Genomic DNA, 26,842 nt, shown 5'->3' with positions numbered 1-26,842 from the left:
ATTTTGACATGAAATAGTTGGGCAAACACAGGTGAATGATACTGTTTAAGGTTCTGTTCCATTCAAGTCAAACAGTGTCGGGGTGCTGCTATTGTAGATACTGTAGACATGATACTTCACTGGAAAGTCTCTACTCTACTAAATGGAACAGAACATTAATTAGTGTCATTGGTAACACCTGTGATGACCTTACTATTTCATCTGCTGGGTTAAAGGTCTATTTAGTTGTTTATAGTTGATTCAGAATCACATTGTGCAATACAATGAATTTAAAATGTAACACCTTTAGTTCCATTTAGCCTACTTTACATAAAATAAATGGAAATCATATCTTACATTGCATTTATACATGGCATAGACAGAAATGTAAGGTGTGCAAAAGTAAGCAAGTTACACCAATGTCAAATGTATCAGATTCTGTATCAACATGAGCCAGTAGACTGTGCATATAATTGTTTTTGGGGAGACTGATGTGAAGCTGAGCGATTAATTGACAAAAATGTAAATGTTTGGATTTCCCAGGTAGATTGGAGACTTACAGAAACAGCCAAGCACAACTGAAACAATATGACATTTTTTTCCTTGACGCCTCTTTTCTTGTGACAAAGGTTCCCTCCTGACTGTGTGTGGGGGGAAAACAATCCCATGAATATAATAAATGTGAACCAAGGAAAAACATTCAACTCTGAAAAATCAGTAAGAAGAAACATTTTATTCACAGGTACTGTAAAAGTAAAACACAAGCTGCCATATCATACATTTATACACAGGGTTCGAAAATCCTATACAAAAACAAAGATATTCGAAAATATGGGTTTTGATATGAAATATGACCTTACATATAATATTTTCTTGGAAAAAGGTCTTGGTTTGGTAATAGTTATTTATGAGTCTAACCCCACATTAGTGAAAACTGAAGTTATTGTAAAAAATTTTGAATGGTAAAAATGGTGTAGAAATCATTCTAAAAAATGATTAAAAAATCTCATGCAGCATCTTCAGAGAGGGCCTGAGAGAGTACATCTTTGTAAAAGAAAGAAAACAAAGTCATATTTGTCATAGATATAGAAATCAAACATACCAAAATACAACAAAGCCAGTTTGTTTTTCATAACAATCATTTTCACCAATCATCTTTGTTCTCTCGGTGTCAGCCGTTTGATTCATAACAAGCACATTCTGGCAGCTACAAAGAGCTGATATCATGATTGATTTTCCAAAACAATGTCACGATCATTTGCCTTTATCCACTGCATCAGTTCACAGGAAGCTAACAATTTGTGAGTCTTTGTTTTGAGACACTGGATCAACTTAGCTAATTTGCCTATTTAAAAAAAAAAGAAGAAAAGGGGACAAAAGAGACCAAACAGTGTTGCTGCCCTTAAGTTAGTAATGAGGTTCTTAGAGTAGTTGCAGAGAATGTATTGGAATGCATAGAGGCTTGGTAGCGCTTCAGAAGGTATTGTATAAGAGGCCAGTAGACTTTTGCTATCTCATCTGTGCCTCTTTGTTTTTTTTGTTTTTTACAGTTTACAGATAGCACCCAGTCCAAGGCCTTTCGGAGAGAAATTGGGCTCACTGATGATCAGTGTAACCATTCATCATTGCTATCCTCATGGGCTCGGGTAGGGAGGGTTAAGTCTCTCAGGGTTGCATGACCACAAACCGTACTGAGGCACCAGAGAGAATGGCTGAATCAAGAATACTCACTCACTATCCATCACAGTGGTCCTCTGATTGATATGTTTTGGCTTAATCTCTCATTTTCAGTGAGATAAACACGGGCAAGCACGGCTTCTATAGGCCCTCCCGTCCCCCGACATAACTGCTGCTCTACCTTAGTGCATCCACTGAGACCCATTTTGATCAAGGCAACTGGAGGGAAAAACATTCACTCAGCCTTGCTAGCTCACGCAGGCCAGCTGGCAGGCGATGAGTGACAACAGCAAATGCAGTCCTTGATGAGATAACATAGTCCAGTTTGAAAATCTAGAAAACTACAGAACCAGAGAGTTAACATAAGGCGCAAGAGGCTGAATGAACATGGATAAAATGCTGACTGAGGTTTGAAACAAGAGAAAAGGCAAAGTCTGGGAGCGCAATAACATTAGCTTATTGCTTTTTCTTTTTTCCTCTTTATTTTTTTTCCCTTAAAAGGATTTTTGTACACACCACGTAATCATATAAATACACTATACAATGCAATATAAAATATTTTTCTTAAAAGCAATATGTCCAGGGTTTGCTTAGGTATGCTTAAGATACCTGCACCATATGAAAAATAATGACTCAAAACAAAATAATAAAAAAGGCACTTCCAGGTGTTGTTCATTGACTCTTGAGTAAGTGATGGCCACTGCCTTGCCACACAGGCAACAGCATTTGTGCTCACGTTTCATTTCTCTGCCATTAAAACATGTCCTGGACAACGAGGCACTGTAGCTAGGTGGTTAAGATTTCCTCGGTTTTCATGCAAAGATCCAGTCTCTTCTCATCTCTGTCACTTGTTGTTCTTCATTCCAGTGATATCTATAAACTGACGGCTACATTTCATCATCCTTTGTTTTCTCACTTCCTCGTTTCTTTACCTCAACTTTCTTTTGTCCTCAGACTTCGACTTCACGCAGTCCCTCCTGAGCACCGGGTGTTGGCATGCTGATGTCAAAGCAGGTCACCATCATGACGCGGGACTTGCATAGATTGACACAGAACTCCAGCTCTTCTGTGGCCTGTGCCAAGGCCTCTAGGTACTCCGGAGACTCTTTATCCAAATTCTGGTCCACCTCAACTGTTAGAAAAGGGAAATTAATGTTTAGATACATGGTTTGTCACCAAATATCTTTTAAAATTTAGAAGTCGGTTAAAAGAACATTTTGCAGTTACTTACACTCTCCTATCCACTTGCTGGGATCCATCATCAGCCGGACCTTGGTGTCTTCCAGCTCCTCCAACAACACTTCATGCTTTGCCCTTAGTTCCCTCACTTGCTGTTGCCTTCTCTCCAGCGTCTTTAGTTTACTGTTAAAATACTGTAGGCCCTGTAAGACAAAGACAGATTATTAATTACAGTGAGCATGTTCAACAGTTTAGTTGACTGAAGTAGCTGAAAGTAAAACTTCAAACTGGCAAAGCATAAAGTAGGAAGACAATATGAGATTTTTTAAAGGGTAAATACAATCAAATAAAAACTTAAAGTACAGTCTAAGAAGCAAAGTTGTGCTGTAAATGTGTGGATTGTTCGGGTTTGTGATCATGCTTTCTCTGAATTATGATTACAGTTATGTAACTGCTGTAAAATAGCTTGTGCTGCTAATAATTTAACGGTGGTCACCATGAAAAATTATCTCACCTTGTCAACATCCTGGAATGGTTGCTGAAAAGAAGATTTAGGGAACAGAACAAATTATGTTAATATACACTACATACATAGACACAAGCTACTGATGCACATGACAAGACTCCAATGCTAATTTTGAAATAGTGAGGGAAAGGCATAGAAAAGCAATGTTGTCATTCAGACGGTGGTGGCTGGGAGAGAAAGATCTTAATTGAAAATAAATCAAACCACCATCTCGCTGATTTAATATCTTCTCTTAACAAATCCCCTTCTGGCTGTGCTGAACTTGTGGAAACAGTTAATGATCCACAGAAGAGGAGTCAGCTATAAAAAGCGATCAGGCAGCCGATGATGAGTGCTAGCGGATTTGGATTTGTGTTGAGCACCCTCACATTCATCACACATTCCCTGACCAATCTTTTCATACCATCACTGCCACCAGTGTCAGCAGTAAGCCGAGTCATCACTCATATCCAAACCAATTAACCCTCGTCAGTAATTGCCTCCTTAACTCCTGACATTCCCGAGGATCCCTGCCAAAATACCAAGCTCTGGGAATCTGGATACAGACATTTTATCTCCGGGATTTGCCACTGAGCTGACTGAAGGTCAGACGTCTGAGACACATTATTCCTGTCTTGTTCTTTAAAAAGAAACTGGGAAGAAGTGAGCTAAGACATTCCCACAACACAAGTCAATGTGGTATATCTTGAGCATTTATGGCGCCAATGTCGCACATGCAAAATTATGCTGAGGCTTAGCAAGTGGGATTCACGAGAACTTGACCCAGACATGATCTAAAACAAGTTCCGCAAGATGAAAACCATATAGAACAAGTCAGGAATGACCCTTTGCTCACCTCTGTGGTTTCCTCCTGACGCCTTCTCTGGAGCCGTTCCACGTCATCGATCTCATACACCTTGATCTCAAAAGGCTCCTTCAGTGGTCCTGACATAGGAGGCAAGTCCACCCACTGGCCTGCTGTGCTCGCCTTCCTCCCCAGAGAAGAGGTGTCTGGTAGGGGTGCCGGGATAAGCCGTCTTCTCTGGAAGCCTACAAAGCCATGTATATGGTCAGAAAGGCACCAGTTACATTGGTGACATACATTAGAAGTATTTGCTGTGATCTATGAGTAAATATGTATGAGTCTTACTCTGACATGTAAAGTAATGCAAGGATTTACACAGGCCCTGCCGAGCTGTGGTGATTGCATATTTATAAGGGTTTATGAGTTACTATTTTGTATACAAAGAACGAATACATTCAAAAGGTTGGTTTAACGCACATGAATTCAAATGGTTATAAATACATGGCTAGGAAAACCTGAACCAGGTCAGTGCTGCTCATGTTCAATTCATCTTATTTGATTACATACTTCCAAGTCATCTAGTTGAAAACATTCATTATCATTTCCCCATATATGTATGAATAATGTATGCTGCTGATTCAAGAGGAAAGAAAATCCAATGAAACACCAATTCGTGAATGTAATAAGAATGGATTCATAAAGTTAGAACCACTATATGGCTAATTTCCATGGAGAGAGCATTATTTTCTGGATGCTATTTCAACATGTGTGGCTTTACAGGAAAGCACTATTTGATAGATCTTACATACACTACTATTATCAGTATGATGTATTCATAATATTTGTTACCTATACCTACATAGGTAAAAACCCCAAAATGCAAATTAGTTTCTCACCATTTGCTCTCTTCTTAGGATACTTGGAGCTTCTTGTTCTGCCTGAAGATGACATGCCGCTCTCGCTCATGGAGTCGTGGGCAGAGGAAGCGCTGCCTGTGGCTTCACTGTCACGGATCATGCTTTCATATCCGCTGCTGCCACCACTGTGGTAGAACAGAGCTGTGCGGCCCATAGCTGGAGGCAGCTCCCCGCTTAACACACTACTGTTATCACTGCCATGGCCACTGCTGTAGCGTTGAGGCCGTCTGGGTGCTGTAATTTTGCTGTATGGAGAGGGCAGCATGGCTGTAGGCGATTTGTCATCACTCACGTTCACCCCACTGTCATTCCCACTGTCTGAATCTGCTGAACCTCTTAAGTGTTTGCCTGATATGTTGCCTGTTGCCAGTTCGCTCACACGGCTGTTGGCAGCCCTCATGGCCTGCTTTGTGCCCATAATAGTTCCTCTCCCAGGCTTACTGCTGACAGCAGCAGTGGTTCGAGGAGCTGATGTCCGTCCTGATGGAGGGAGGTTGGCATTGGTATTTCTCGTCACGGGAGCAGCCAAAGATTTGGTGGAGGAGCTTAGGCCCTTGGAGTTGTTCGCTGACAGTGAGCGTGCCTTACTACCATTGATTGCCCCCAATGCTCTGGCATTTACAGAAGCTTTTGCCTGACCAGGTTTGCTAAGAGTTCCTCCACTTGGGGATGATGGGCAGGTAGCTATAGGAGAGCTGGATGAATTTGGAATACCAAATCTCGGAATGGACTTGCTGGATTTGCCACTGCTGCTCCCCAGACTTGCCCCGCTATTCTCCCTACTAAGCACAGCTCTGGAACCAGATAAGGACAGGCTTTCACACCTCTCCAGGGACATTTGACTGCCATAGTGCTGCCCAGCCTCTCCTCTAGGCCCTCTGGCCTTCAGGCTGGAGGTAACTTTGGCTGTGTTGAGGCTGGAGGTCTTGAAACTGGTAGAGTCTAATCTGTGACGTACCTCAAGCTCATCCTCCGATACAGCTGCCCTTGCTCCGGAGGTCCTTCCTGCCTCACCATATGCTGACTTTAAGGCACTTTGGGGCAGCAGTGTCTTGGTCTTATGGTCAAGACTGGACTTTCGCACCGGAGGAGGGGGAGGCGAGGTGCAACCAGGTTTAGGGAGATTGCTCGTTTTCTGTGAGTTAGCCTTGTTGTTTTTCCCCAGAGAGGAGAATTTAAGGCTTGTGGTAGATGCAATGATATCTTGGGCTGCCTTGTAGTCTGTGGAGGAATGGATGACGGGTACTGTTCCCAAAGTAGTGGCACCTCGTCTCAGCTGAGGCATTTTGCTGGGTGGATTCTTACTGGCTGACCTCTCACAGCCATCGACCACCCTCTGGGATGAGGTAGACCCCTGCACCTTGGGTGGGCGAGGTACACTGTTGCTATTGTTGGATGTTTTGCTGGAAGGGATGCCACTGGGGGGATTTCTGAGAAATTTGCTGGTGCTGCTGGAGTCAGAAAACTGAGGTTCTGAGCGGTTGTCACTGCGCTGCCAAGGATCCTCCTGCTTAGCCTCTTGCCTTGGTGGCTCTCTACTGCTGCTGCTGCTACTGCTGCTACTATGAGAGATGGATGAGGTAGGTTTAATCTTCCTAGGAAGACTGGAGTGGACTATGGTGGGGCCTTGTGGAAGTTGGGAGGAGCTAAGTGAGTGAGCTTTAGTTATTTTAGATGTGAATCTGAGGGAGCCTTTGGCTGATTCTGGAGATGGGGGGCACTTTGTCAAAGATAGTTTGCTTGAGGCGGCACTATCACTGTCTAGGTCAGAAAAACCAAATCCACTGTCATTTAAAGAGTTCTTAGCATCTCTAGGAGAGGATACACAGTGGAACATATCCAGTGAATCGAAGTAAAAGGTGGCCTCTGGTTCCATGTGTTTGGCCTGTGGAAGGAAGACGTCCGTAGAATGAGCTCCTTCACTCTCCAAGGTGCAGACACTAACCTCACTCAGCCAAGAGCTGATAGATGAACCCCTGCTATCTATACACTCCATTGCTCCCTCCTGGAGGGGTGTGACCACAGCAATGTTCACCCCTGATCCTACCCCGGCTGATGTGTAGGCATCAAATTCATCATTGATGCTGCTGATGATGCTGACGGGTCGGGAACCAGAGGCCAGGGCCTGAAGGGAGCAGTCACTGTTAAAGCTGATAATGCTGGATGGTCGACCGTTATCTACAATACTGCCAATAGACAGCTCCTCCACCACGGTGAACACCAGCTCATCCTCTCCATTCAGCTCCACCGGCTGCTGCAAGGTGACAGTGGCTCTAAGGATGTCCCGATCCAGACATCTTTCCCTCAAGGTAGAGCGCACCTGGCATACCTCCACTGGAGCTCTGAGCAAAGGGGAAGCATAAGGATCCCTCCTTTTCACCGCTTGGTGGCTCATTCCTACAGGAGGCATTCTGGTGCTGGATCTTTCCTCATTGTCTGTATTTTCTTTGCTGGAGTCTCTCTGTTGTGAGGGAGGTGGGGCTGGTTTCGGCAAAGCTTTTTTGTTGAAGTAGACCTTCTCCCTCACCACAGGCTCAGAATTAGGTTTGTTAATGCTAACTCTGCTTTCTGAAACCAAGGATTTCTCACCATCAGCGCTGGTTCTGCATACATTTTGAACACTGTCTGATGTTGGTGCAGATATGCATTGCATCTTGGCAATGTCCAGTTTAGATTTACTGTTGGGACTGCAGGGTGGTTGTGTGGCAACAGATTTAGGAGATAGTTTGGGTGAGCCTTCTTGGGTATAAGAAATATTTGCTACAGTCTTTGGTGAAACAGAGCCTTGGCTCTCCTTAGATTTTTCGGCCTTGGGGCTAGCCTGGCTTCGCTTGCCCTCTCCAACAAAGGCAGTGGGTTCTTCACTGCCATCTATACACTCCAGCCTCTCCTGTAGCTCAGCAAATGTGTTGCATTTAAAGAACTGGTCTCTGTCCAGAGGGCCCTCTTTTACAGGCTTCTTCCTGTTCAGGGAAGGGATGATTGGAACAAAGGCAGGGGGGCCTTCATTGTCACTAAGCTCCCTGTCCGAGATAGGAGTCCCCCCAGGGCCCACATAAATTACAGTATCACAAGACTGTTCACTACTGGAGGAGTAGTCTGGGTCACTGAGCATTGAGGGTAGGTCTGGGTCCAGGGCTACCGTCCGAGGGTGAAAGGGCCTGAGGTGGGGTGGCCTGCGAATCCTCCCTTCCTCACATGAACTTTCCCCCCCAGAAGAACTGGATGCATACTGCAAAGCAGAGTTAAAGCAGAAGTAAAGTAAGTCTTTGAAAATGATCTCATTAAGTGATGACAGTAATGTGATTCTATCTAATCTAATTTAACAGTCTTGTCATTTCCCAAAACCATTTTATTCCTTATAAGTTACAGTAGATTCATATCTTACAATTTCATAGTGAAATCAATTGTAGGGCAAATATTAATTCCTATGAAATTACCAGTCGATATTTCTCTGAAGGTTAAAAGTTCACATCAATAGAGGCACAGAAATGAATGTCAATAACACAAATAGCTGTATGTGGACTGTGGACTGCATTATGATCATGCCTGCGACCAATACTGAATAAATATATGCTGTCATCACACCTAATTATCTGGAGCATATATTTCCTTAATCCGAGGAGCATTACACACTTCCTTGGGCAGTTGTATTGATTACATGATAATGTCTTGAGAAGCTGAGAAAAACTAGCTCTGAGTTACAGCACTAATAATGTTTCATTTGCAAAAGCACTCACATTTTAAATAGCTGCAAAATCACAGGAGGAAGAAAAATTTAAGGACTTAAAGTTATGGCCTTAAATATGATGAATGTAATCAAAGTTTCATATGCACATTGGGAATGTAACTGTAATAGCAATATTTAAACGTAATTCTAAATATCAATTACTTACATTTGTTTATAAACACTAGTTTATAAAGACATTAAATGGAGTACAGTTATTGCAGGGATTATTAAGTATTTATTTACATTAAAGCTAAACGTCTATGTTGTTAAATTGTAAAAATATACCATTCATTAATGGTTCAGCAGTTTATGACTACATATGTTTAACCTGCTTTATCAGGGTTAATCAGTTTATCAGTGCACCTTAGATTTCTTCTTCCTCATGCGGTGGATGCGGGATGCCAGCTGGATAGTTGTGAGAGAGTCAGTGTAGTTGGCGGGGGAATCAGAGATGTGGGCGATCATGGTGGTTCTGCAGTTGATGTTGCCAAGGGACTCCCTCAACAACATTGTCAGTTTGCTGTCCCTACAGGGTGCATTTAAGGTGTTATTAGGAAACGGCACATTAAGATCCTAAAATTACAATAATGGTAGCTGGAATGATTGCAAGAGGAGCCTTTCTGAATTCTATGAGCTGAAAAATATTCCCATTAGAGACTAAGTCATTAGCCTTTTCATACCCAAGTAACTATAATATAATCTTGTGCAAGGCCAGTGAAAGCTATGATATGAAGGTAACTAAACAAACTAAATAAACAGGCACACAGCAAACCTGCAAGACTGTCGACACGCAGCAACTTGTCGGAAACAATTACCTATAGATGCAACTTAACAGAAGCCAGAAAGCAGTAAAAGTGACTGTTAAATGAATGGTAGTTTTCTTACCTGTAAGGTACATGTTTCGCTCCATTCGCCAAAGCCATAATGACATTTCCCAGTGCGTTTAGAGAAAGACATAAGCCTCCCCCTCCGTCTCTGCTTTTACTCAGGACCTTTTCACAGCTCCCCAGGTCGATGAGGTGCAGCCTGCTCCGTCCGCCTGACACTGTGCCAACGACAGAAGAAGTACCAGGTGAGCACAGCACAGACACTCCCTCTCTGAAGTCAGTTCCTCACGCACATTGCCATGATGACAGGAGCGGCAAAGTTCAGCCAAGACTAGACGGGGTGACTGTCAGAGCTGTCTGATTTATTTATGAGTAAGATTCCCACACTGAAGTGATTCAAACTATAGCCAGACTGGCAAACTCCCACCAGATGTGTAACTCATGGTTACTAGGAGGCTCCATTGGTTAGACACATAAAAATGAAAGAATCCACTGACAATTAGAAACACATACAGTCCCTTTCTGATGATTTAGAATACAACAAAAGGGAATGGGCTGTCATTGTAAAAATCACAGGGCTGCACATTGTTACGTGGGCGACTGATGTAATTGCAATGGCAGCAACAAAACATTACACTCCTGTCAGTAAGGCTTCAAATCATTCTCTGTTGACAAAAGTATAAACCATGCATACTGATACTGTCTTGCACAACCAATTCACCCATAAAGATTGTAAATAAGGACCTGTCTGAAGTTCCATTTATAGTTACAGTGCAATTTTCTAGCTCACAACAAAACCACCTTATCAGTATTCAGTGTGAAAGAGAGGTTACCTTTGAACAGCTATAATTATGAGAGGAAACGTTTAAAAGAAATAAGACTACAGTTTTATTTATGTTCCACACATGCAGTATATGCTAGACTATGTGTAAGTGCTGTGAAACTGAACAATTCCTATTAGTAATCATTAGTTAATTGCATAAATGTAAGGCGGTAACTTGTTGGAACACTGCTAGTCGTAGATGTAATAATCTGACGGTACTAACTTCCTCCCTTGCCGCTCTTCTCCATGCGATACTGGTAAATGTGCAGTGTGAATAGCATGTGGGAGTTGCGTCGCTCTTCCTCATCTGCATCGGGTCTGCTGGTGCTTCGTGCTGCGATGGCTGCATCCAGGAAGAAGGCGGCTTTCTCAGCCGTCGGGGCGCGCAGCTCACTCTGATTCTGGAGCTGCGGGGGGAGGAAGTGCAGACAGAGAACATGGTTATGGGTGAGCAAAGGAGGCCGCAAAGGGCTTGAGAAAGAGGACAGATGTGAAAAGGATACCAGTGAAGAGAGGAAAGAGAAAGAGAGGGAAGCCAGTTAATTGGACCCCGGCACACATTTTTTGCCCATTAGATCGGGTCTCGGGGGCAATTAAAACAGCAGATATGCACACAGAGGGAGGGGGATTAGGAGAGGTAATGGTGGAGCAGGAGGCAGGGGCACTTCCCTCACTGTGGATGTGATGATGGAGATGGTGAGATACAGAAAGAGCAGAGGGGAATAGAGGAGGTAGAAGAGAGAGAGATGGTGGGGGGGCATCATGAAGAGAGCCCACGTGTGGCTACTGAGAGGAAGAGCAAGAAGGAGCTTCACAGAACTGCACAGCCTTTGAAGTCAGAGTCCATACAGATCCCCAAAAAACAACATCTGACAGCAACACCTGTGAGTGCCTTCAAACCAACAGTCTCCCACCATCCCCCAATAACACTTCTATTGTGCTGCAGAGGGCTAGCGCTAACACACAGGTAATAGATGCTGATGGATGCTGACAGCAGAGTCAATACAAAGGTAAAAAGAAAGCCATCAATACCACAGATGGGTTTGGTGGAAATATAAAGCAAGGATTTCAGAGGCGGGTAGGATAGAGCGAGGCTGACTAGGAAGTCCTGGGAGATAAAAACACACATAAACATACATGCACTCACAAGAAAAAGTCAAACATCTTTGGGAGAGGAAGAGGTAGATCATAGACAGAAAGAAATCAATACTGAGGCAGAGTAATACCATATAACCCACAGAGAGAATGAAAGGATCAGCGAACAAAGAAAGAGTGGAGAGGTGGAGTTCTTCTCACCTGAGTGCCACAGATGGGATCCTCCCTCAGGTGGATGCCCGGGGACTGGCCTTCCTGCAGGCTCCCTGTTGACACCTCAGACAGCAAGTCCTTTAGCTCCTCATCTTTCCCAAAGATTTCCACTGCAGACACTCGGACAGAGAAGCGCGTACCCGTCTTCTCCTTACGCTCATTGATGAGCTTGAAGAGCCAGGAAATGGCACAGGGCACAATGCCTAGGCTCTGAGTGGTGCTGTCTTTGCCAATCATGGTGTATGTCTTGCCTGGGGGATGTGTGAAAGAGAGAGGAAGATGGAAATGGAAATATTGCCTTGTGTCTGAAGTGAGCTACACTCACTATATGTTCAAACTAAAATTGGGAAAATTCTGGAATGGGCAGGATGTTGACAAATGACATTCGATATTTTCTGAGGGTTACTTTGTTTAACAAGTGCTGATGAAAAAAATGAATAATGGTTGGTGCGGGGCTGTGGAGTTAATATCCAGTACATGCCAAATAAAAAAATGCTAATCCAAGGACCCATTCCAGAAGCAGTAGTTCTGTGGAGAATTACAGCTAGTGCAAATAGCAGCATGAGGAGAGCAAGCCCTTCAGCCTGAGAGCACTGGCCAGGCCAATTACTAAGATTTTAATTACAGACTGAGCCCTGAAGCTTGGATGCAGCACGTTGCCCTGCACCCCCACCCCAGACTCACTACCCGTTCCTTTCCTCCAATCTCCCATTCCTTGACTCACCCCAGTGCACCGCTAAGCCAATTGTGGACATCGAGTGTAGCTAACAAAGAGCAATGAGAGTTTTCTTTGGCTAACAAAGGCTCTTGTCTAATCTCTTGCCAGTAGAGGAGCTTACCGAGCTTGACTTGGCCGAAGCAGAAGATGCAGCCGTCTGCACCGTTCACCACAGACTGGATGACCTCAGCTACTGTCCCAGAGCACACCTCGGCCTGTGAAGAAACAGAGAGAAACAACCCCCTCACAGTCAATTTACAGTTCAGCGACATCCAAGAAATACTGTGAAACAGGCATACAGAGAACAATGAATCCAAAATGATATCCGAGAAACTAAACAGTTATTTGGCATTAGTTACACCAAATCACATTAATGGTTTCAGTATTTTTCATCACTCAGGAGAATGTGTCTGTATGTGTGTTTGTGTGTGCTGCAACGTGCAGCTTCGTTTTGCAATCTGTTTCAGCATGGGTCCTCTGGGGCAAGGCTTCTGCAGCAGAGGCCCCTTCCCATACATCACACAGCAAACAAGGCCTCTAACAGCAGAACAGCTTGCTGTTACTGTTAGCCACCAGCAGTGCTGTCCCAGTGGCACAATCTAGCAGCTTGGCCTCAGTTCTGCAGCAGCAACATTTAGGCAGCAGCTTACTTAGGAAAATACCTGCTCCAAGTAGGTGGTATGATAGAGGATCTGAGGTTCTCAACACTACGGAAACAGCGTCCTATACCATTGATGACAATCCCATCTGCTCTTGTGGTTATTTAGAGTTTTACTGCACCATGGGGAAATGCATAAAATACTTGACCTCATATTTTTAGCAAATTATGCAGTGAGTGACATAGATACAATCATTCCATTAAAAGACTATGGTGTTTCTTTTAAGCTGTGGAAAGAGCAAAACTGGTCTGCTCCCAAGTCACCATATAGTAAACATGTACATGACCTTTGTCTTTGATCTCAGTGGGTATGCCTGCTGTGTGAGCTGCAGAGGTCTGAGGTCAGATATAGCTGTCCTATGTAAGGAGAGGTTAGATATAACTGGAGTGGATTCACATCATTCCCCAGAGGGCTTAAAAGGCCCAGCTGTTGGGCCCACACTGCTAAGAATGCCCTCTGACCCAAGACAGGCATTTTTTCTCTAAGCCCCTGGCCACACCCTGCCAGCATGAAGACATCCATTTGTCCTTGAGAGACTGAATTCCCACACGACGCCTTAAAAAAACCCACACACATACACACACAAACACACATATAGTACATATACCCTGCTGGCCCTTACTTGTGAGGCATCCTGGGTAAAAACAGCATCGAAGGCGAATATCTTTGGGACGGCCACCGTGGCAGATCTCCTGTGTCCTGAACTGGAGTGTGGGCTGGACGCGGGGTCGTAGAGGGTCAGCTGCTTCTTCCTGCTGTCCACTTTCAAGAAGGACAGAGACTCTGAGGAGTCTGCAGTCTCCAAAGATGGACAGATACGCATCATCACTTTCACCTGAATCACAGAGGGATAGATAAGCAAAGAGAAAGAAATATGAAAGGATGGATTATTAAGTGAAAAATGGGCAGACTGACAAAGCAGAGAGAAGGAAAGAAAATTACAGGCTAAGCTTAAAATCTTCTACTTACAGTGCACTAACAGACAAAAGAGAAGAAAATGTATGGTTGGCATTCTAAATATAGGTTAGGATCCAAACTGAGAGCGTGGCTCAGCTTTGTGCATTAATAGCACGTCCACTTTGTCAGAGTTGATGGACATTGAAGGTTGCCATGGAAACACCCAGTCTCACATTGACTGGCGAACCTGATGGGTCAACACATTGCCTAATGGTGTCAGTGAAAGGTAGCAAGGTGCGTATTGAAAGTCATAGCAGAAAATGGTGGAAATTAATGTGTGTTATGCACCATGCTGGGGGATTATCCCTCAAGCAGGGCTGTTTTTCTGGACCAGGAGCAGCTCACCAGCATGGGAGTGCAGGAGCATATGGCCCCCCTCTTATCCCACCTACTCACTCTTCCTCCTTCTCCTCCCTCTTTTCCCTCTGCTGCCTGGAAAATGGTAGCTTTGCATTAAGAAGCCTCGAAAACCCACCCTGTTGCATTCTGGGGCTTGACATTCATGACGTGAGCTCGCAGTCTTAACACATTCCATAGGTCGTGGTACAGTTCACCATGCCTGCATCATACGCTAAATGGAATGGCGGCTTATATCTAAAGGTGCTGATTTGGCGCTGCTCTGACAAGCCCGTTCGTGTTTAACATTATTGCTGTGGTTACAGGAATGATGTCATTCTGCCAGTTGTGTATAGCGGTACAAACAATACCAAAGAAATTTCACCATTTCCTGTGTGTGTGCTTTGAGTGTGTGTGCGTTTACATGTCAGGCTATATAGCACCCTCATTCACAATCACCTTCTTATGAAATTATGACAACTCTACTGTATATTGCCTTACAATCTGATGGTTAGAAATACACCTCAACTATATCTCCAAAGGCACTGTGGAAATATATCTGTGACTGACAGGAGACATAAACGGCTCTTGGGATATGTATAGCAGTCTTAGGAGTCCCTGTCAGCTTCCTGAGTGTTTAGTGTTACGCCTAGCATTATGTCAACTGACCAGTTTCTATATGCTACAGTATATGTGATAGGGAACTCAATCCTGAGCCATTTCAAAGCTTTTTTGAAAAAGTACCTGTAATGCCTCTCGGGCATGGAAATAAAAACCTTAAAATACAGTTAACTCCCTTTGCTTTTTGAGAGAAGACTGTTTCACTCAGCCTGGGACTCTCCACCCTCTTCAGAGCTACACAAAAGGCCCATTCTTCCCCTCACTAGTATATAAATATTGCTACAGATCCAGGCTCCAGCACTCTGAAACAATGTCACTGGAAATCCCTTTCTTTCAGTGAGTGAATTCATCTTGAATTCCACAGGCCAAGTGCAAACTCTCTTTATACTCCACAGGGGGCTGTTATCGTGACTGACGTGTACATATGTTGAGTAAATTACATTTGCTATGACATTTAAGCTGGGCTTCCATATGACTGCTGAGTCTCTGTCTACTAGACAGGGGCTACCAGGCGAGCTAATGTCTCAGTTTTATTTATGTTGGCAGAGATCAGATACTGGAGGCTACAGAGGACTGGCTACACTATTTTCACACCTCAGACTCTGCGCTAATGGCCCCTGTTTCCCTGTCCCTTGATCCCCCACAAAATCCATTAGTATGGCTTGGCATTCCTCCATCCACTCAACTGTCTGTGCCTGAAAGGACTGTCTCTAGGTCAAAAGTGGAAAAGTGGAAGTGACCCACATACGGTTGATGGAAACAAGACGTTCAAGCAATTTTTAAGTTGAATTAATATGAAACAGACAAAGTCAAACCGTGTAGCCTAGTAAAAAATGCAACTGTGATTCCACAAGTGAAAGAGAGAACCGGAAAAAAGAAAAAGGGAAAGCACATTTTGGTGTTTGCTTTACAATAACAAAGGAAGAATTTTACCTGATAGGCTTGGAAGAATATCATAAATCTTGATTGTCCTTTTAAAAGCAGCCCCTTTAGCTGCACAGCTGTACGCTATACCTCAGGTGTGGGCTTGAGAAGGCTTGTTAATAACACAGGTTTTTTATGAAGTCCGTGTGTCAATGGGAGATTTACAATATATGGCGACGTCTCAACCGTCTGGATACCTGGCAACAGAAAGGAGCACTTCCTATCCAGGTGGGATCTAATCTTGTTAGGGGACTTCTCCTGCTTTATAAATACAGGACGCCAGCTCAGACAAACAATACCCAATAAACCACAAAGGAAGAGCGATGTGTTTATACAGCTTTGTTTAATGACCGTCCTATTGCTGCCAGCCTGACTTTCATCATTGCTCACTGTACCTAAAATGGAATTAGACATCCTGCTGTTAACGTGACCGCAGATTTGTGAATTATAGTTTTTACTGTCTTTCTGTATTCAGTCAGAGGAATGCTGGTCCCACTAACTGAATGAAATCATGACATTCCAGGAGGCTTATCGGACTACATCTGTACGGACGGGACCAGACTCCACGCTGCCTGTGGACCAGTGTGTCGCCACCCCGCATTCTCCCCTTGAAATAGGGGTCTGTATGTTTGTGTGTGTGGTTGTGGAAGGGCGTGGGGAGTGTGTGTGTGTGTGTGGGGGGGGTTATGGGGGCTTACATGAGCGTGGTCTGTATGGCTCTGTTGTGCATTATCTGTACTTTACGAGCACTGAGTCTGTTGTGTATACAGATATAGGTCTGTTCTCACCTTTCCCATCCCCGGGTTCTCTTTCACTTTGGACACGGCTCGGAGCAGGCATGGCGGTGCAGGGGGCGGCGAGACCTGCAGGATGCCGCTGAAGTTGGTGGAGTAAATTGAGGGCTCCTGTGGGTGGAGCAGTGAGGGTTGGTGCTTCTTTCGCTTGGAGGACAAGTTCAGCTTCTGAGCTGCCCTGGAAAGGGAAAAAAATGCCTTGAGGTTGAAGGTAAATTCAGAAAACCACCATTCCATAAAGTTCATACACAAGCAAAACATTATTTTCTCAGGTGATGTTTTCTTCCAGCATGGTGCCCAACCAAGAGCTTATTGATATTAAATGTCTAGCTTGAGATTTTTTTAAGGGTGTGCTGCAAAGCCTCTAGAAATCCCACGCTGAAACTGTAACATAAAGGGCAACAAGCTCCTTTTAGTTTTCCAAAGTAAAGAAAGTCAGCAGGAGAGCTACTCTTTACCACCACCCCCGACCATTTCCTTCTCCAAAACTGCTTTCTTCCAACTCCTAACTCCCCTACCAAGAAACATAATGCTTCAGCCTTCCACTTCAACAAGAGCAGGTCGAATTCTCTTATACCTTGACTTTTGCAAGAGAAACTGGAAATCCGTAAGATAAATGATAAATACCAGGCAGGGCTCCTCGCCTGTCAGGGACCAAATATAGGCTGTCATAGCAGGAAGGCCCAGTAAATGCATGCATTTGTCTTGATCAAACACAAAACAACTGTCATAGACATGACAGCGAGGAGTGCTGAAACACTGTCCTTTGGGATATTGTCATGTCTGTCTCTGTTAAGCAATTATGACGAGTATGTTCACCAATCATTTAAGTCAAAGCTGGAGTGTGTACTATATGTTGGGAGTTTTGATCATTTACATTTGACAAGCTGGCCAGTACCAGCAGATGAGAGGCAGGTAGGTTAACCCAACTCTCCTCTCCTTAAGTGGTATCTAGATAGACAAATGTCTGCCTGAGCAGTTCTGCTCTGCTGGCACTTAATAGAACACTCTGCTGTAACTGAAGCCAGATTTTTGACAGTCCTCTAATTAAAATCATCCTGGCCTCTTGTTTCCTAGACTCAGTGCTGAGGAGACACAGATTGGTCACTGGGCCAGCTGAGTCGGGCACATGCACCCCTTGCTGTCTAAATTCCTGCAACTGAAAAAGGACAGTGCTAATATATCTGCACAGCCTGCGGGGAATCTGGCCAGACTTAGAGTGGTTCCAGGTATGGCATCGCCCTGGATCAGCTAACACCGTACCTCAGCTGGAAATTCAAGGTCAGGGAGGAAGGTAATACTCTAAGGAAATTCAAATGCACTCAAATGCTTTTCACTCAAGCAGTCGGATTTCAGAGAAATACAGAGAAGACAAAGGGGCGGTTGTCAACATGAAGGAAAGAAAATTGGAGTGAGAGATTAAAAGATGAGAAATCTGCAGAGCAAGGGATTTTAGGAGAAGTAAAAGAAGCAGAGCATGTGAAAAAAAGTGAATGAGGGAGCGAGAGAGCAAGAGCAAAGAACAGCCGATTCAAGTGTGTCCTGGTGAGCAGCAGTTTCCTAATAGGCCAGCCTGAGCTCATTAGTCCTGCTCTGGGCTCCTCCGGACAGGACTGGGTGGGCTACTGCCAAAAACACCCCCCCCTTCCCCTTCCCCTTCCCTGCGTCCTGGAGTGACAACCGGCCCCCCTGCTCTCCTCAACACTCCCCTCTCCACTGTACGCCCCCTGCAGTGACAGCCCAAGAGCACAATCAGGGAACAGACTCCCGGCTGATGGAATAATTATTGCATCCAAGTAGGCTACAGGAGAAGGCTCTCCCCAGGGAGCTGCCTATGTGTGATAGCATGCGAGACGGATCGTGTGACTGAAAAAAAATGAGATGGAATAGATGAATGTGAGATGGAGAGAAAGAAAGGGGAAACTACACAGGAGTACACGTGGCTGTGTGCGACTACGTGTGTGTGTGTGTGTGTGTGTGTGTGTGTTTGTGCATGCAGGCTTGTGAGTATGTATGCGCATTTATGGGAGGTATCCGCAGCACATTCATTCAAGATAAATGTACCCTGTCTTTCTGTCTATGTCTCTCACTCCCTCTCCCTCACCTCATTCTGTCTCTTTCCTCCTTCAGCAAAGAAATAAATCAAGCATCAGGAGTCACCATAAGACACCGTGAAGGAAAAAAAAGACACTATACTGATTTATAATTGTCTTGCCCAGTGAGGAGTGCCCTCAACCTAAAGCACAGCTTGTAACCTTGAGGTTTAATTCATGCTGCACAATGACTATCGGTGCACATGTGTTCTTCAGTGGAAGGTGAGGAAAAAGGATGATATTGCTGTTTTTTTTCAGCACAGCCGCACGTACACAGGGAAATTAATTGCTTGTCACTTTCTCTCTCGACCTCTCCCTCCCTCCTTCTCTCTTCCTCCCTCTGCCTTACCCAACTATATGATCAGTCAATGGGAAATAGGCAATGAGGAGAGGCTCAGATTTCTTTCGCCAAGACAGCTTGTCCACCTGTTCACTCCCAATCAACATGTTAATAAAGCTGTTCCTCTACACAACTTCCAAATGCTCAAAGGAGAATCTGCTCCTAGTGAAGCAGAAGCTCTGACACCAGTCAGAGTCAGTTTTAAGTTTTACAAAATATTCACATACTGTATATGCTCTGTTAAGTGCTATATAAACATGCACCATTAAGAAAAATGCTGCTATGGTGTACTTACAGCTCTTTCCAATCCATTATCTAGTTTATGCTTATAGTCAAAAAACAGACGTCTGATAGAGTTCAACTTTGTGGTCCATGTCTGTGTTGTCACTGTTCTCCATTACTTGCACATTTGATACGCTGGCACAGTCGCCGAGAACAGAGCAAGGCGGGGCTGCTCAGTAGTTGGGGCACAGGGGTCCTCTTTTGCTCCGATCGCAATCATCGAGGGTTCCACTTGATTTCACAGAGGTTTGTAAAAGCTGGGGGGGGCAGAGGGAGAACCAGGAGGAGGAGGCGTCATAGTAACTAAATGGAACAAGTGCCAGTTGGGGCAGGGTGTAGGCGGGCAGACAGGATGAGTACCCTGCGGAAAAAGCAGTAGGTTCAGAGTGAGGGGAGCAGGTAGTCCAGAGAGCTTCTTAGGATGAGGATGAGAAGGCGCACCTCCTCTGTTCATACGCTACTAAAGCACCTCTAACTCTTTCCGTGCCTCTTTGCCAGAAAAAGTTCAACATTTGTTCAGAGATGCAAAAACCCAGCAACAGCTTGCTCTGCAACTCAGTTTCCCACTCCTCCTCTCACATCAAATTCTGCATTCATCCCACAGGCTGCATGGTTGTCTCTCATTCAGTTAATCCACTGTGGTGTGTCTGCTGTGAGTGGCTGCAGGTTCCGATGCCCAGGTCCTTCCCAGAGTCTCTGCTGCTTACAGGCAAGGAGGAGGGGGAGAGAATCAGCACGCCTGGCTGGGCTGGAAGATTTCCTTGGGTGGCTGAGAATGAGGAGAATTCCTACTCCTGTTCCGCCTCTCGGTCCTTCTCCTGCTATCGGAGAAATGCTGGCAGCTGTCCTGCCGTGTCTCTCTCTCTCTCTCTGCCCCCCCCCCTCTCTCTCTCATGCACACACTCACACACACATACACACACTCCCTCCTCTCTCCCTGCCTCCCTCCTCTCCATGTCTCTCTCTCTCTCTCTCTCTCTCTCTCTCTCTCTCTCTCTTTTCTTTCCTCAGCCCAGCCCCTTTTCCCTCCGACTGCCAGACGAGGTGTCAGAGCTCGATTGCTGGCTGCTCGCGGCGCAATTTGCGAGTACTCTCTTTCTCTCTCTACCAACACATACACACGCACACACGCACTCTGTCTCATACAAACCCCAGCACACACACAGACACACACACCCACACACGTATGCACCCCACCACACGTCACATGAATACTTAATGCATACAGGAGCCTTCTCTTCTTTTAGGGTCCCACACTTCAAACAGATTTGGTTAGTATGCCTACAGTGCATGCATGCATGAGCATGAGTGTGTATGCGTTTGTGCGGGTAGTAAGCGTACACTTGTACACAATTGTATTTTTTCTTTGTTGAAGGATGTAATTAGCCAGATGAATGCGAGTGTTATTAATCATAAGGAGTGACACACAGATAAGGAAGAATATACTTAAGGGCAGAAAGATAGATTGCCTGAATGAGCAATGATCTGACTCAATTGGAAACCTGAGATAGATTTAAAAAAAAAAGAAAAAGAGTGCAAGCAAGGAAGGAAAAGGGAGAGGACATACAATGAACAGATGACATCTTAGAAAGGCAGATTTATGCTGGCCAGTGAGAAAGAGTGCAGTCAGTCAATGGTCAAGGGTAAAAAGGGGAATGAAAGCATGCGAGTGGGCGAGCGCCGTGGTGAGAGTACCCTGTATTCCCTGGGCTGCCAATTTACCAGTAAGCCCTCTCAGCCCCCGACCAGCCAGGGTTTTTTGAAAGGCTGCTGCTTTGGCTGCAGAGTGCCTACTACAACATATCGGCAGACAGAGTGGGTGTGAGACTTGCCAGATGAAAGTACATTCAGCACAAACACACACCAAGCTCTCCTCTGCCTCTCTCCTTCTGACACAGTGCCCCTCATATGAACTCTGCAGGATTAAATTTGGAGGCAAAAAAAAAAACAGAAAAATAACACCCACCACTGCCTACCTATTTGGAAAGCACAGTATAATAATGAAGCAGGTTGATATATCACATAACCTTTACCTTGTTCCTTGTCACAGCACGCTTACCTCTGCTTTTCTCCAGTGTGTCCAAATTAATTTGCCTGAGGTGGGCTTATTTTAAAGAGCAAAAACCATCTCCTGAAGCTTTGCCACGTGCTACTATTACTCTGAATCCCCTCTGAATCATGATTGGCAACAACCGATGAGTGGAAGACAATGCTAATGTGGACATTGGTCACCCTGACAGTGCAACCACTCTTTATTCTCATGCTCATTGCTGCTACCCTCCATGTGGTTTCAAGTGATATACATCAAAATGACGTAGTAATATGGAACAGCCACAGTTGGAACTGCCCTGATAGCCTTTCAGCTCCATCACTGTCTCCTTATGAACAGACCTTAAGGACAGATAATGACTGTAATATATATAAATGAGCCAAAGCAAGACAGATGTAGAATCAAAGATCATTTGAAATGAAAGGTCTCCTGGTGCCTTTGTTCCAAAAAGGACATTCAGATTTTGTCCTTACCTATAGAGGGAGTGACAGTGAGGGAGGAGGAGAGGAGGTCAATGACTAGAGAACAGAGAAAGAGGAGAAGCTGTGTTTGCCCGCTGCTTTCAAAGCGTCACTTTGGCCTGCTGTCAATAATCGCTCCAGCCTTCTTTTCAAGCTTTGTCAAATTAACAAGAGAAATTCCTCTGCCCAAGAGAATCATTAGCTGGCACACCCATTAGCTTGTTTGCGCAAATTTGTCTCTGTTCTCCCAGCCAGCTATACAGCTCTTTAGGTAGCCCCTTTCTGTGTCTTAATTACCATGTTGGCCACATTTACTATCCTTGACCTTTCCTTTCTGTGATTCTCCTTTTTTCCCTCCGCAGACAAGATAAGGCTGCTCTGGCCATTCATTCAGGGATCAGATCAGTGGGACTGATATCAGACTGCTTTCTGCCCCCCCCCACAGTGAGTCCGCCTCGCACTGCTGCTGATTAGCAGGCCGGCATAGCTCTTCATGAATGGAGATGGGAATACTGGGCTCCAGCCAGCCTCAACACCATGCAATGATAATGACTACAGCAAGATGAGTCAGGCTCACTCGCTGCTAGACAATCACAATTTATCCTGGACTGAGTAGTGAAGGCATTTGTTAGATTTTTAGAATGGAGATAGGCGCATTAACCCGTGTTGTAGTGTGCTGGAAACACTGACATGCTCAAAATGCCATATCAGCAGATGGCCATGATTGATTGGGCTGGATGTGTGTTGGTCTATCAGGTGAGGTGCTATGTTTTGGAGTCATAAGATAATCAATAGTAAACCTCCCCAGAGCTAAAATCAGTACACACTGTCTTATTGATGGGCTGCCCTTGACACGATCAAACAGCCCTCTCCCCCAAAGGCGAGGGGGAATAACATAAATCTACCAACTGAGCTCAACCTTTTGAGAGAGAAAAACAGACTTTGTTCAGTTCTTGTTCAGCCTCCATAGTGCAGACAGACAGTGCTGCATCGTTTGCCAAATTTGGGTTGGATTAAAACACATGTGCATCTCTGTGCTGCGGCCCTCAATGGCCGTGGTCCCAGGTCACCCGCAGCCTGACCCAGCCGCTGCTTAGCTTCGGTGGTGATTAAGCGACCATGACATCAGCCTGCGAACACACACAAATTCATATGGTGCACAGACTAGAGGAGATGAAGTCATACTCTGCCAACCAGCCCTGGCAGCGAGAAGGCCCACCCAGACAAGATTTACTAGCGAGGTCAGGATGCTGATCATTAAGTTTGAGATAAATGCTTCCACACCATAAAACTCTTTTTCTCATTGTAGCTGTATCTAAAGACTGTTTGCTGTTAGTGTCAGCATTCCCCAGACGTATAGCCAGTCATGTATAAATGTATGCATTTCCCCAACACTAAAAGCTGAGAGGGTCACATAGGTTGGGTGGACTCTTAAAATAACTCGAAGAAGTATGCAAATTCGGGTTACCTGAGACGCAGCATTAGGCACGTGGGGATCGTAACAGAGGAACACACTGTTGAATGTATGATAAAGCTGATCCAAGCCTCCTGTGTGGCGCTGAGGTTTAGTCTCGAAATGAGCCTGTCTCCTTTCTAAAGTCCCCCTGCAATCAAGGGACCACTGGCATAAACATTAATTTTGATTTTCTCACTTCCTCTACCTTATTCTAAATCACTCAAAACAACTAACGCCTGAGGCTGCAACACCCCGAATGCAGGAATTAATCTATGAATGTGGCTCAACAAATGTTAATTCTAGCAAAAATGTGAATTTTTACTTCAGAGGTGCTGCTAAAAAAAGCTCCCACCTTGAGATACAGAAACAGACACCCCCCCTCATGCACTGTTGTTATCTTATCATTCAGTTTCAGATTACCATCAACCCAAACCCAGATTTTTCCAGTCATTTTGAAAAATGTGTTTCCTCTCTCCTTCGGCAGCCCAAGATACATTAAAATGGAAGAGTGAACTAACAGGCTTATCTGGCTGTCAGTTGAATCTTATCAATCCAAAGCTCTAAAGCTTTCAACCGACTGCCAACCTGTTTCCTCCCGCTTGGCTTTTTTAATGGTAGTCTGAGGGTAGAGCTCCTCTCTCCTTTGTTGGTTTACACAACAGCAGTTTGCAGGAAGTGGCCAAACACCTCCAGGCTAGGATTTATACACTTCCTATAAATCTTCAGAAATAGATAAATTGATCCCAGCTAAACCAGGCAGCAATGGATGTGATGTCCAGTTAGCTAAGGAACATCCTGCCTGGCACGTTACAAACGTTCTGGACTAAGGCCTTTAAGAAAATCCCTTTGTTCCAACAAGGTGTTCAACAAGCCTTTTGTTCCTGCAGTGTCTGGCCTTGGACACAGAATACCAAATGGGACATCATTTGTGTGCTGACTGCCGACAGCCCAAGGCTGCACGCACATCTTCACTGCACCAATCCCTGGCCAATTAGGTAAGGCCAAATGCATTCATGTAACATCTGTGAGTACAAAGAGTTGTCATAGAAAAGAAAATCTTCACAAAAACTGATGTCTCCTTATGCAACTGACTTGTCATATTCATGTCATAACGAAGATTCAAACAGCAATTCTGTCAGTGCAAGAGAGAAACATGTGCCTTTCATAAATAAAATCCAAAATTCTACCCAGGGTTTGTAAACCTGTTCTGTCACGGTCTCCTCAGAACTCTTTTGAAACGGTCTGTCGACCGAGGTGGAAAACGAGGGATTAGGGCATCCTCTGGAGAGTAGCTTGAATAACGGGGGATCATTTGGAGCACAGGGGAAGAAAGAAAGGGAGTGCAAGTGGGGAACAGGGAAGAAAGCAGTGCAGAAGAAAGGATGGCGATGAAAAAATAATAAATTACAGATCACTGAGATGGAATAGGAGAAAGAATCTCCAAATACAGTCAGGAAGAGGAAGGAGGAAGCGACAGAAAGAAAGAGGCAGTGAGAGAGGGAGCTGCAGGGTGTACAGCCAAGTCCTCTCTTCGATCAGTGGGCCTGGCTCTGTGCCAGTGAGGCGCTGTCCATGAGGAGGTAAATCATTTTCTGCCTGAGAAAGAAACAGGAAAAAATGATCGTTGGGGCTATGCCACAGCCAGCTTGGAATTGCTTTATTCCCAAAGATGGGAATCCCCAGTCGGCCAAGAATAAATGGAACAGTTGGCGCCAAAATGTGAAAAAACTCATCAATATTCAAGAACGCCTGGTTTGGTGCTACAGTTTTGTAAGCAACAGTAGATTTAAGCACTGGCTTGTATCAACAGAGAGCAGAAAGCAACTTCTTAATTCATTTTACTCTGAAATATCTGAGGAACTATGTTAAGCAGATTCATCTTCTGTGGCTTTGGATGTCAGATAAAAAAGCAAAGGTTTGTGCCTTGCAAAGAAGGTGCTCCTGTGTCTGTGCCAAGGTTAAAGCTTTAATGATGTAGGAGGGAATATGTTTGTCTGCGCTAACGCTCTGCAGAAGTCAACCCGTCTTGCGGTAACACTGACATCCGGTGTTTTTGTGTCCATGAAGCATTGCATCTACACCCACCGTCCCAGTCACACACCCACCAATTCTCCCTATCCCCACACTGAAAGGCCACAAAGCTCTCTTGCTAAGTTAGGGGCTTAAGGGGGGCTTAAGGCAAGCAAAGGAAGGTAATTTAAGAGTAAAAGTCAGGGGCTATAATTCTATTTACAGTTCATTTTATTGTTCTTCCCAGCATTCAGTTCACATCTTGCTAATATGGCCTTAACCAGCTCGAACATTAGGCCATGGAGAGATGAACAAAGCAAATGGCATTAGCTCTGCAGGACCCATTTGTCAGTCAATGAGTTAAAGGGGCCAATTTAAGGTCCCTGGAGGAAAGAATTGGAAATACCTGCAATGACAGTCAAAAGGTCCTCAAAGAAAAATCTCTAGCAACTGACCTTAACTTGTATATAAGAGCCTCCCAGAAAACTGCAGCTTTGGATGCGAGTGGGGAAAAATGCTCAGCTATTACGTCAAAATTGGTCCAGACAGCAAAAGTCTTAGAAGAAAATTTACTTTTCAGCTGATGGGTGACAGATGATAATGAAGACATGTTTTTCCCTGCTCTGCAGACTGCAGCCTCCCCACCCCTGGCACTGCTGACAAAGATTAACAGCTGCTTTCATCTCTTCCAGTGCATTTTCCGTCTGCTCCTCAGACACTGCTCCAGGTATTCTGCTACGCTCCTCTCCAAGGCTGCTGAGAAACTAGAAAAACTTCACACTCTCAGTACATATGTTGAACTCCGATTCACCCACCACCCCACCCACGTTTTCCCTTGAACACCTCAGGAAGGCTGTTCTGCTCAGGGCATGCACAGAAGAACTCTTGGCACTCGCATCAAGTCTTCACTGACTGAGTGATGTTTCCTGTTTCAGAAATCAGTTCAGCACACGGTGGAGGCAGGATATTTGATATCCAAGAGACAAATGATTGTTATCATTAACACGTAATGCCTCCCTGATCAAATATAATGCCCTCTTAGATCAATGCATAACACCAAATCAGAATGGAGAATAACTTAAGAGCATGATGAGTGTGGGAGAGACAGACAGAGAGGAAGAAAGCCAGCATACTTCTGCTCCACTTCTCGACTTCATTAATCACTTTCTGCCAGAGTAAGACACCTAGCGATTATTTATTTGCACTTCTCCACACAGAGGCTATCACAACAAACAGGCCCGCAGGCTGCTGAGAACATTTGGGAGTGATTAATCAGTGGGCCGTCCGGAGAGACAGAACCCGGGGGGAGGGGAGTTCTAACATGTGTTTCTTAATCTTTCATCTATATTCAAGTCAATAGGCAACCTAACAAAAACCAGAGGGGGTCCAAG

The 26,842-nt window shown here is 44.7% G+C and overlaps 1 protein-coding gene across 4 annotated transcripts in view; it reads right to left on the bottom strand.

The window, feature by feature from the left end:
- Positions 1–693: 693 nt before the first annotated feature.
- Positions 694–26,842, bottom strand: part of kif26ab (kinesin family member 26Ab) — a 67,403-nt gene continuing 41,254 nt past the window's right edge. For 2 of the 4 annotated variants that reach the window (XM_051393050.1, XM_051393058.1), the window contains exons 5-16: positions 16,754–16,937; positions 13,750–13,962; positions 12,590–12,683; positions 11,739–12,001; positions 10,666–10,849; positions 9,678–9,837; positions 9,156–9,318; positions 5,042–8,294; positions 4,197–4,390; positions 3,350–3,373; positions 2,888–3,038; positions 694–2,788 (exon numbers count right to left, since the gene is read on the bottom strand). In XM_051393050.1, coding sequence (XP_051249010.1) covers positions 2,607–2,788; positions 2,888–3,038; positions 3,350–3,373; positions 4,197–4,390; positions 5,042–8,294; positions 9,156–9,318; positions 9,678–9,837; positions 10,666–10,849; positions 11,739–12,001; positions 12,590–12,683; positions 13,750–13,962; positions 16,754–16,937 — 5,065 coding nt within the window. In that variant the 3' untranslated portion in view covers positions 694–2,606. Of the gene's footprint in view, positions 2,789–2,887; positions 3,039–3,349; positions 3,374–4,196; positions 4,391–5,041; positions 8,295–9,155; positions 9,319–9,677; positions 9,838–10,665; positions 10,850–11,738; positions 12,002–12,589; positions 12,684–13,749; positions 13,963–16,753; positions 16,938–19,487; positions 20,321–25,906; positions 26,087–26,842 lie in introns of those variants that run through there. The other 2 variants (XM_051393069.1, XM_051393078.1) reach the window with 2 other exon arrangements.

Source organism: Dicentrarchus labrax, unplaced genomic scaffold (genome assembly GCF_905237075.1).
Source record: "Dicentrarchus labrax unplaced genomic scaffold, dlabrax2021, whole genome shotgun sequence".
Classification (NCBI taxonomy): Eukaryota; Metazoa; Chordata; class Actinopteri; family Moronidae; genus Dicentrarchus; species Dicentrarchus labrax.
The sequence above is the reverse complement of the archived record's forward strand: the minus strand, read 5'-3'. Positions and strand labels throughout refer to the sequence as shown.